This window comes from Stenella coeruleoalba (assembly GCF_951394435.1).
Source record: "Stenella coeruleoalba genome assembly, chromosome: 16".
Taxonomy (NCBI): domain Eukaryota; kingdom Metazoa; phylum Chordata; class Mammalia; order Artiodactyla; family Delphinidae; genus Stenella; species Stenella coeruleoalba.
The window spans coordinates 4,126,846-4,138,714 of NC_137162.1; the positions used below are offsets into that span (position 1 = coordinate 4,126,846).

Genomic DNA, 11,869 nt, shown 5'->3' on the forward strand with positions numbered 1-11,869 from the left:
CAACCCGACTACTCGGAGGATGACATCAGATGGATGAGCAAGCTTCCTCTAACCCAGGTTAGAGACGGATGGTGGCGGGACGCTAAAAACAATATCCTCCTTCCTGAGAGACTAGGAACCCTGGTCCTTGAACGGATCCACCGTAGCACCCACTTGGGCGCCCGACGGCTACAGGATCTCATCAGGCAGACTGGACTTAAAATTAAAAATGTCTCCGAGAAGACTGAACGACTGGTTGCTGACTGTGCAGTCTGCCAACTCCATAATGCCAGCACCCACCCGCCAACCACTGGCATCCGGGAGAGAGGAAACCAGCCTGGAGCCTACTGGGAAGTGGACTTCACGGAGGTAAAGCCTGGCAAATATGGGTATAAATATTTACTGGTGTTTATAGATACCTTTTCAGGTTGGACTGAGGCATTCCCAACCAAGAATGAGACTGCACGAATAGTAGCTAAGAAGCTACTAGAAGAGATCCTGCCCAGGTATGGCTTTCCAGTTATGATAGGGTCCGACAACGGGCCAGCCTTCGTTTCTAAGGTAAGTCAGGATCTGGCTTCCATACTTGGGGCTAATTGGAAATTACATTGTGCATACCGCCCCCAGAGTTCAGGACAGGTAGAAAGGATGAATAGAACTCTAAAAGAGACCTTGACTAAATTGACCATGGAGACTGGCGCTAACTGGGTAGTCCTACTCCCCTACGCTCTGTTTAGGGTGCGAAATTCCCCCTATAAGCTAGGATTTACTCCCTATGAAATAATGCATGGTAGGCCTCCTCCTATCATCCCTAATCTAAAGACTAACCTTATCCAATTGGACCCAGAAAATAATCTCCTGTCTTCCCTCCAAGCCTTACAGCGGATACACGAGACAATCTGGCCCAAACTAAAAGAGCTATATGCAACAGGATCCCCACCTACTCCACACCAGCTCCGGCCAGGTGACTGGGTCCTTGTCAAACGCCATCGACAAGAGACCCTAGAACCCAGGTGGAAAGGACCTTACCAGATCATCCTGACAACGCCGACAGCCATTAAGGTGGACAGCATAGCTGCCTGGATCCATCACACGCACGTCAAGCCGGTGGACCCATTTTCTGACCTCATCAAGTCCACTAAAGCTGACGTCACCTGGACTGTTGACCGGAGTAAGAACAATCCCCTCAAACTGACTTTGCGCCGTACCCTCCCCCATGATGACCAAGGTACTGCTGATAGCCCTAATGATAGTCCTAACCCTCAACCCTCGGGCCACGAGGGGAGGATTCGGCCCTCCCCCCAATAAGAATACTTTAATACAACTACTATATGGTGCACCGTGCGAGTGCAGGGGAGGTACTATGGAGACTCCTGTTGTTCCCCGAGGGTATACTCATATGCAGGACTGCGGGGGCATAACTGCGTATCTTGTTCAGGAATATAGGGTTACCGGGGCCTCTCAAAACTGGCAATGCTACCATAAGCCTAAGCCACTTCCCCCTCGAGCTACTTGCCCCTGTTCTACCTTCCAGGAATCAATGCATAGCATGTGCTATTCCTCTTACCAGCAATGTATAGGGGCCAATAACAAGACTTATTTCACAGCCATACTACAGAATAATAAAAGCCCCACCATTAGTGATGATAATAAATACCTTCAGGCTGGATGCACTGGCACCCCCGGGACCCCGGTATGCTGGAATACCAGGGCCCCCACACATATGTCAGACGGTGGGGGGCCCCAGGACGCAGTGCGCCAGATAGAAACCCGAAGACAAATAGAAGAGGCCTATCGGCATCTGTACCCACAGCTCAGCTACCACCCCCTAATTCTCCCTAAGGTCGATCCCTCTGAATTGGACTCCCAGACCATGTCCATACTAGAAGCTACTTTTGCGCTTTTGAATACCACCAACCCCAACTTAGCACAGGATTGCTGGCTCTGCCTTCCTCAAGGACCGCCCCGCCCTATAGCCATCCCCACCTTCGCCAATTTAAATATCAGCGAACGATGTAACCCTACTTCACTCCCCGAGCCGTTCCCCATACAATTTTCAAAATTTTCAACCACCTTTAATACCTCATGCTTTGTCAAGAACGATTCCCTCTCTAACGCCAGTATTGACTTGGGAATCCTTTCATCCACTGGATGTAGTCAATATATCCCCGTGAACTCCTCCCTCTGTAGTCCTAATACCACTGTCTTTGTCTGTGGAAGTAACCTAGCATACACCTATTTACCCCCGAATTGGACAGGGGTCTGCACCCTGGCCACCCTTCTCCCCAATGTAGACCTGATCTCGGGAGACACCCCGTTGCCCATTCCCAGCTTTGACCTCTGGGCAGGCAGAACCAAACGAGCCATTACAGTCCTACCCCTCCTGGTAGGATTAGGAATTACAGGAGCTGTGGCCACAGGGAGTACAGGTCTTGGGGTCTCCCTTCACTCCTATAGTCAGCTGTCTAGGCAATTAATAGAAGATGTAGAAACTCTCTCTGGGACCATTCAGGACTTACAGGACCAATTAGATTCGCTGGCCGAGGTGGTCCTACAGAATAGGAGGGGCTTAGACTTACTGACAGCTGAACAGGGTGGGATATGCCTCGCCCTAAAAGAAAAATGTTGTTTCTATGCAAATAAATCAGGCATTGTAAGAAATAAGATCCACCAGCTCCAGGAAGACCTAGCTCGCCGCCGGCAAGAATTAGCGGATAATCCCCTTTGGTCAGGATTTCATGGGATGCTCCCCTTCCTCCTCCCCATCCTGGGCCCTCTACTATGCCTCCTTCTCCTCCTCACTATAGGCCCCTGTATACTCAGTAAAGTCATGAATTTTGTTCGCGAAAGAATAAATACAGTCCAGCTAATGATATTAAGAACACAATATCAGCCCTGCGAGGCCTCAGAAATTGAAGAAACGGAGCCTTGAGGACCCAAGATTGGCTCCTCTGGTTCATGAGAAAGGGGGGAATGAGGGGGCTATGTTCTAGTTTGGTGAGAATAGGACTGAGTTGACGCCCTGCATTCAATTTGTGCTTTTCCTGGAATTTCTTTTCTGTTCTTTCCGGAGGGGGAGGGCCGAAAAAAGGACCATTCCAGGGCGCGGCGCTGGGCTTGCCACATTTGGGAGCGCCGCCTGAAGTTGGGCGCACAGCCTCCCGACGCCCTGCCGTTGGGCTGGTGGAGGCCGCAGCACTGCTAGGGTTGTATCAGTCCTCCTGTTTGCACTATTTCTTTTTGCGACCATGGCCCCGCCTTAAGTATTTCTAATTAAGAAACAAAACCTCAGGAGACCGAAACTTAACCAGCCGCTCTCACTTCTATAATTACGCCTGCTGACCCCCCCCCCCCGCAACCGTCCAACCAATCAGACGGCGACTAGTGTCTCTGTTTAAAAGTCAACCAATCGGCGACTAGCGTCTTTGTTTAAAAGTCAACCAATCGGCGACTAGTGTCTCTGTTTAAAAGTCAACCAATCGGCGACTAGTGTCTTTGTTTAAAAGTCAACCAATCGGCGACTAGTGTCTCTGTTTAAAAGTCAACCAATCGGCGACTAGTGTCTTTGTTTAAAAGTCAACCAATCGGCGACTAGTGTCTCTGTTTAAAAGTCAACCAATCGGCGACTAGTGTCTCTGTTTAAAAGTCAACCAATCGGCGACTATATTTGTACCGGTCTATAAAAGAGCTGTACTAATCTCCGCCGGGGCCTCTTAGCGTCACGGGAAAGGAGTGCGCGGAGGTCCAGGTTCGAACCTGCAATAAATGACCCTTGCCGTTTGGCTTTGACTCTCGACTCTGGTGGTCTTGTGGAGGGGCCTCGCGACCTTGGGCATTTCAGGGGCACTGTCAGCAGCAGAGCCGTTTCTGCCCGGGAAGCCTAATTAATCAGTCCACCAATTAGTGGCAAAACGCCAACCCCGTATTGCAGGTTTAGTTTATGTGTTTTCTTCTTATGAGACCACAACTGGAAAAATCAGAGGCCTTCTGATCTGGAGTCCCCGAATGACAGAAACCTTTCCAGAGGGCTCTGGGCAACGTGACTCATGTTTCTGCTGGCTGCCTCACTCCCACGGCCCTTCATGTTCCCTTCAAAAGCACCGCCTCTCCATCCTGGAGATGAACTTTCTAGTCGTCTTTGATGAGGACAATTCTGACCTATAGGCCATCACCCGCTTTGCTCCGTAGAACGTTTCCAAGAGAGGCGCCCACTGTGAGGTTGGTAGCCACCTTTGTTACAAACGCCGGTCTTGGTCTTGGGGGCGTCCCTGGGCGAGTGACCCGGTCCCTGGTTCTGCTCAATCGTGCAACCCACGAGGGAGCCCGAGGGGCCCTCTGCGCTACTGCGGAGCCACCACCATGTCAGCCAGGACTGGGGCCCCGCAAATGTCAGGAAATACTACGCAGAGGCCAGGCTGCAGGAAGGAGAAGCTGAAGCCTGGCTCCGTGGGCGGCTCTGGGGGGACTGTCCCTGTGTGGTCCCGTGGTACCCCTTCATCCCAGGGAAGTTTTCAAGCCTGATCCAAGCAAGGCCAGGCAGTGCCCGCCTGCCTGAAGAGGCCCCATCTGAGCTATGTGCCGCGTTGCTGAAAGGTGCTTTGTGGACACACACGTTTCAGTGGCTGCAGAAAGTTTGGTGAGAGAGATGGCCATCTCCTCAACACGTACCCCGACGAAGTGCCAGGGCCGCAGGGCAGTGGGCAGCCCCATCGCTACAACGAAAGCCAAGAGCAAGTGGCCAGCTAGCTGGGCTTGTTTCCAACAAAATGAAAACACGGATTTCTTTTCCCCCCTGAATTGTCGGAGCTGGGTAAAGGTTATTTCTGGAATCCCACAGAAAGAAAGAATCAAGGTGTTGGACATTTAGGAATCACCTAATAATCATTTTAATGCAGTGTGTTGTTGATGTATTACTCCCAAAGTTTTCTGCTAAGGGATCAGCTTGGGAAGAATAAAAGAGCTTTTCTGAATAACTTTGACCAGATGTTTCTCTCTGGGGATGACCGTATCTGGGCTGGGTAAGTTGAATGTCAGAAGCTGATTTGATGGTTGGATTCCATAGGGAGAGAAACCAAGTTATTGCAACTTTATATACATTCAGATGAAAGTAGGTAATAATAATGGCTTTACTGCAAAATGAAAACAACACCAATGGTTGTATTCATTAGCAAAATGATATTTGCTGGACTATAGCATTAGCAGTTATCGAATTGCAGGCAATAATCGGAATGTGAAATTAATTTCCTTGAAGGAATTGAACAATGATTTATTTACAGTGAATATCCATTCTCTGTGAAACTTCACAGACTCCATTAAAAAAAAAATACAGCTGTATCCTTCTTAGAATGTGCAACTCAAAACTAACAGTTCAAAATCTCATTATTTTATGTTTTTGTTAAAGCTTACTTTAAAAAATACCTCCGCCACAGCGCCAGTTCATATGAGAACGTTTTGCAAAAATGTGAGAAATGACAGTTTAGGTTCTGTAACTTTATTTTGCTTTGATTGGTCAGATAGCAGAACGTAGTCATTTTTATGTTGCTGAGGCATAATTGACAGAGAGCAAGCGAGGCCTACATGTAGTGCAATGGATTTTTCTCTGTGGCTACACGTGCATAACCACGACCCCCATCAAGACACAGAATATTCTAGCACCCAAGAAAGTTCCCACCCCTTCCAGTAGTGCCTACACACCAAGGAGCCACTATTCTGGCTTCCAACAGCGTAGATCCGTTTGCCTGAGTTTAGGTTTCGTATAAATGCAGCTATACTGTGTGTATCATTTTGTTTCCAGCTCCCTTCCCTCAGCGTCGCATCTTTGAGATTCAGGCACACATTGTCACGTATCAGTAGCTGGTTAATTTTTATTGTCTAATTTCAGTCTTTACATCTTTTGTTTTGACTCGATATATGGTTGACTCTAATTGCCGTTGAGAAACTTACAGTGACCTGGTTCATCTCTGATAAGATCTGAGTTTTGTGGCAGAAGGAGCACAGGACAGAAACTTAGGAGACGTCACCCATCTGGGGGGCCTGGGGTGAGTCACTTAGCTGCTCTGACCTTGGACCCCTATCTAGGAACAGTCATCAAGGATACAAGTCCAACAGCTCTGCAAGGTCCAGAGGCAGACAAACTATGAAGCGACCCTGGGGACACCCGGAGACACTCTGAGGACACAGTATCAGGCAGCATGTCACCCTGGGCCCTCTGGTTTCTAAGCTCTACAATTGTGTTGTGCACTGTATTTGCCGTTGATTTTTAAAAATCAGTTCTGAGCTCTGGTTGCAAAATCTAACTTCCATTTCTTGCTACAAACACATGATTTTCAGCCTCCTAGTTTTGACACGCCACACAGACGCACAGAGAGACACCCCTGCCCCTTTCATTGATGTAGTTCTCCATCTCCTCAAAGAGCTTATTATTTTACAGAAGTTCTCTTGGGGGCATGAGCTGCAGCAGGCCTCTCTTCTGTATTTATTTATTAATTAGCTGGCTGAGTGGGAAATCGCACCCTTTTCTTATTCATTGTTTTTTAAGGATTTGAGCTGATTATCTAAACAAACAGTGCTCTTAAAATTTTCCCTCAAGTAGAATTGCTAATCCCACCTTATATTTTTGTAAAAATAATATAAGATCCATAACCCCCTGAATAGTCTCTGTTGTTCATTTCACCTTTTCAAGGACTGGCTGAGTCTGGGCATGGATTAAAAACCCAAGTCCGATCTCATACCTCCAAGTGTCCCAGAGGAAAATGTAAGAAAAAAGCCTATTTGCTCCATGGTGAATAGGTGCTCACAGCTTTAAAGAACGGTCCTTCAAGTATCAGATGCATTCCAAAACTGCTTTTGAAACAGAAAACGCGATGAAAGGTCTACCTGGCCAGTTAAAAATCTCGAAGGAAAAATGACATGAACAGGAGTCCCCTGAAGTTTCCTCCCAGTGTGGAAGGTGTTGCAGTGATGAAGTACTACACCTATCAGCAAAATAAAGCAATGCCACATTTGATATAGGACCTTCCCTAATTCATGGTCATGATAAAAGTTAAAGGAGGAAGAGGTTACCATTCAAAATGAGATCATTTGTGTTTGTTACAAAAAGAAGTGTAGTTCTGCCTTCATGAGCATTTGGAAGATTTCTCTTGAAATGCATCCTTTGTTAAAGCTCCGAGTACAGATGACACCTAGGAGCCAACAGGTGCGTGGCACTGGGTGATGGGAGACACAGTCAAGGGGGCAGCTTAGGCAGAAGCCAAGGTGTGTGGTCCCCCCAGAGCAGAAGGACCTGACAAAGTAGGGAGCAGGTGTGGCGCCACCTCCTTTCACCTGCCCCGTGGCCCTGCAGGTGAGGCAGAACCCAGGTGAGTTCCCGTCTGCCATTGCTCCTTCCCGCCTCCAGAGGGCTCTTCCTAGGGTGGGTTTTGCCTCCTAAAGTCTGTATCACACAAGTAACCCGGAAAGACAGAGGGGTTCGGGTGCCCCAGGACCTATGAATGCCACTTTATCTGGAGGCAGGGTCTTTGTAGATATGATTAAATAAGGGTCTGGAAATCGTCCTGGATCTAGAGTGGGCCCTGAATACAATGACAGATGTCCTCATGAGAGAAAGGAGATGGGGATTCGGGACCCAGAGACACAGGATGGAAGCAAAGATTGGAGTTATACAGCTACGAGCCAAGGAACACCAAGGATGACCAGAAGCCACCAAAAGCGAAGCATGGGAATGATTCTCCCTCTGAAGGAACCAACCCTGATCTCAGACTTCTAGCCTCTAGAACTACAAGAGAATACATTTCTATTGTCTTGAGCCACCAAGTTCTTGGTAATTTCTTATGGCAGCCACAGGAAACTAATACACTGAGTACCCCAGACCCTGGAAGAACTGGAGTCAAACACCAGGGACCCTTGTGCAGGCGACATCGGCAAAGAGCGACCCCGCCCCAGCCAGCTCCCCGGGCAGCGTGGGTTCTAAAGCTTGGCCGGGGCTTGCTGTGCAGGTTTACACGATGAGATCAGCGCAGGGCCGGGCAACAAACCAGCTGGGGAAAGGTTCTCAGTGGTTATTATCCCAACATGGACGTACTACTGGCTGGACCTAACTTTCCAAGTTCTAAGAGGGAGGGGTGGAATAACTTCAGGTCACCTGAGTTGATGGAGGAGATGCGGGGGCAGGGAACTGAGGACGCCTATTAAGGGCATCACGTCTCATGTGGACGGCATCACGTTTTATCCTCACAAGAAACTTAAAAAGTCCTGTAATCCACTCCAGGTTAGAGACGAGGAAGCTGAGCTTGGACAGGGGAAATCAGTGTCTAAGACCCCAGCCCCCGGCTTGAGAAAGACAGGCTGGCTGCCCAGGTACCAGCACTAAGCCCTGTGTTGCTCCCCGAGACCATCAGAAAATGAAAGTCCAGGAGCTACTGTGCAGACTCTTCCTCTGGACTGATGCTCTTGGGGTTGGGCTAATTTCCACCAGCGTGGTTTGGAGTTTGCCTTCAGCCATCCATGGGCTGTGGAGGGTGAAGAGTGGTGGCCAAGCCAGTGCAGATAAAAATTCAGCTCTGGTGAAACGGGTGTCTGATGAAGCCCCTGAGTGGCTCCTAATTGCACATAAACAAATAACTTTGCAAATCGATTTTATCTGACACCGAGAAATGTTCCCAAAGGGCCCGAGTGGTGTAAAGGTCACAGAATCCTGCAATTAAAGAAATTCCTAAATAAAACTCCTGGATACATTAGTAAATTTCCCCAAGGGTCAGTTGGATGTGTTTTGTGTGTGACCCACCGTCCACAATGTGCAACATACAGGGATGGTGGGAAGCCAGCCCTGTCCCCCTACACGCAGTCAGACAGTAAGAGCACAGGTAAGTTACGACTGTTTGTGACAGTTGTTTGCCTTTCCGTGTATCTACTGACCTAACCAAAACTTCTCATGCATTTCTGAGTGTAGATTTACTGAATCTAGTTTTAAGAAAAGTAGAAAAACTGCAGGACAGTAGAGAGCAGAGGCTACAGGTTAGCATCATCTTAGAACTACCTGGAGAGATTGTTTTAAATGCCCTGCCTGAACCCCAGCCTGGAATTTTGACAAAACTGGCCTAGGGGAGTATCCAGCATTGGTGATTTGACTGTGCAGAAACCACAGACCATGGACAGACGTACAACTCAGATCGGGAAAGCAGACAAGAGGACTTTGAGGAAAGGAAGGAAGAACTGGTGAGTGAAATGCAGTTGGCTGACCATTTTAAAATACTGAATTAAAATGATCAGTAAGGTGTAACCTGTGTCAGAGAGCACAAGGTAGAAATAGGATTTAGCTGTGAGCACAGCAAAAACACGGAGCAGGTGCCGGTGAAGACATGGAAACCAGATGTAAGAGAGTCGTCTTTTCCACAGCCTCAGGCAGGCATAGGGACAGGTTTGACAGAACTGGCTTAAACCTTCTGGAACTTTCCACCAGTCACTCATGTTACTCCCTCAAGAGTTTAGTTTCTGGACTCATTTAGCACAATCTCCAAGACAAAAGATGTCATTGGTTGAGCTTCCAAATAAACCCGTGCATTCATATTTTAGTAATGAAGATTAAAATCTGCTAAAACGACCTGATTACACTGGATATAGACAGCTCTTAGGCAACGAAATGACGAGAAACTCCTGAGGTCTGACTGAATATTGAAGCCTAAAGTCCTAATAACCTGATGACCCTACAACAGGTCCAAACAGAGAGTCTGAATCCTGAGGCCTGATTTCCTTAAGAACCAAAGACATTGTCAACCCCCAACCAAGACAGAGGGTCAGAAGAGGTGGCCCGAGAGCCTCTATTAGATGTGGTGAGGTCTGACTCTTCTGCACTCTGCAGGCCTGAGTCCACAGGCCCAGAGGCCTCCTGGCCAGAACACGTGGCCTCCCGGTGCCTGGGCTCTGCTACCCTCCCATCCTCCCAGCTACCCCCATGCGCCATCCTAGAAGTTGTCTTTGGAAACCAATTTCTGAGACTCCCCGTCATCAACCTGTGTTCCTTCATCGGCCACAGCAACAGGAAAACTCATTCCAGGGAAATGAGAGCCACTGGCCTGATTTTCCACCCGCGGTCCAGCCCTGACCTCATCCTTCCGAGGCCTGACCACATCTTCCTGTTCTTGCTGTCCGGACTCGCTGGTGCGGGTCTGAATTTCTAGGTTAGAACTGGGAATGTGAGCAAACTACCAGCAGCTGGAAGTCTGCCTCTGATATGCTCCCAGCCTGTCCAGAGGAAGATATACTGGGTTTTTCACTAGAAGTCTATTTTCGTGCACTATGAAATTCAAGTCAAGAGTCGGACCTCCAAGAATTAGACGCACGCCTCTGCAGTATCAAAGTCACGGGCATTTAGCAAACTCCAGGTCAGTCCTGAAATCCTGAGGCAGACTTGCGCCCAAACAGCTGCGTTCACCAGGCATTTCCACTGAGCCACAGGTACCGGTTTTACTCTTTATTACAACATACCGAGAATAGAGGCAAAAAAGCACAATCTTAGGAAGGCGTGGATCACATTGATGACTGAGAAACGGTCTTTAATTTCTCCTGAAATGCCAAATCTCTAAATTAAAAAAGAAAAGACTTGTGTAACCTTCTCTGCCATCACAAAGTTACACAACACACTTAAAATATCATAAGATTTTAATGGAAAACGAGGCAGGAACAGTTGCAGAATTTCCCGTAATTCGGAGCCCTGACGCCAGGTGCACCCATGGCCTCACCCTGGGCCTCTGTTTCCTAAGAGGCCTTTGAGGCGAGCCTGTCCCTGGGACCCAATGGCTGCTGTCACTTTCCCTTTGCTCTTGTTGTCACTAACTTTGCTTAATGACCTTGTTCTCTGGGATTTACCATTTCTCCAGCAGAGAAACAGGCCTAGCTCTTTGAGGCTGGAGCTGGGGGAATTTGCTCTCTGGCCGAGACCCCAGAGTACAGGGGGCAGAGCCGCACGTGTTGTGATGGGACCAAATGTTCCACACATTTTGTTTCTAATGGATGTTCAATATTTTAAGCGGCACATCAGTTTCTCTGGGGTACGCTTATCCAGTTCACTCCATCAGCTTCGATAAATGCCAGATTTAAAAGAAAGAAAAAAAAAGAGGAAGAAAGAAATAGCATGTTCTTCACTGTGTGTGTGTGTGTGAGAGAGAGAGAGAGACAGAGAGAGAGAATTCAAACTTCTGAATGAAAACCAAAAGCCATTAACGAGGCAGAGGGACAGAAAGCACCTATGAAGAAAGAGGCCAGGAAGGCTTTCCCTAAACGCTGACATTTAACCATGTTCAGCCAGCGGATTCTCCAGGAAGGGGCTTCTCCTCTGCTTCCTCTGTGCACCGCCCCTCCCTTGGCTTTGCCTTCATATTTTCTGTGCCTTTTTGGTGAGCAGAATAAAGACCCCGGCCCAAGGTGTCAACATCCTACACCTTAAACCTGCCACCTTACCGGGCACAGGGGAAGGGGCGTTGCAGGTGTGACTAAGTGACCGATATTGAGATGGGGGTTCATTCTGGATGACCCGAGTGGACCCGATGTAATCGCAAGGGGCCTTCCCAGTGAAAGAGGCCAGAAGGAGAGAGTGAGAGATGTGAGGGCTGAAGCAGGGGATGGAGTGGCATGGGGCCACCGGCCAAGGAATGCGGGCAGCTTCTAGAAGCTGAAAAAGGCAAGGGAGCAGACTCTCCCCTAAAGCTTCCACACGACTCCTGCCCACACGTGGACTTCAGCCCCGTGAAACTGACTGCAAAGTTCTGATCTTCAGAACAGTAAAATGGTAAATGTGTGCTGCTTTAAGCCTCTAGAAGGTATAAAAGAAAGTTCTGGAACCACTGGTGCCCCCAGGGAACTTCCCATCTTGGCTTGGAGAAAGAAGACTTAGACG

General features: G+C 48.4%; 1 protein-coding gene across 1 annotated transcript; it reads left to right on the top strand.

The window, feature by feature from the left end:
• Positions 1-1,342: 1,342 nt before the first annotated feature.
• Positions 1,343-2,911, top strand: LOC307175156 (syncytin-1-like; the record flags this gene model as incomplete). The annotated part of the gene is made up of 1 exon (XM_079900023.1): positions 1,343-2,911. One exon carries the CDS (start codon positions 1,343-1,345, stop codon positions 2,909-2,911), a length of 1,569 nt encoding a protein of 522 aa, XP_079756149.1.
• Between the last annotated feature and the right edge of the window lie 8,958 nt (positions 2,912-11,869).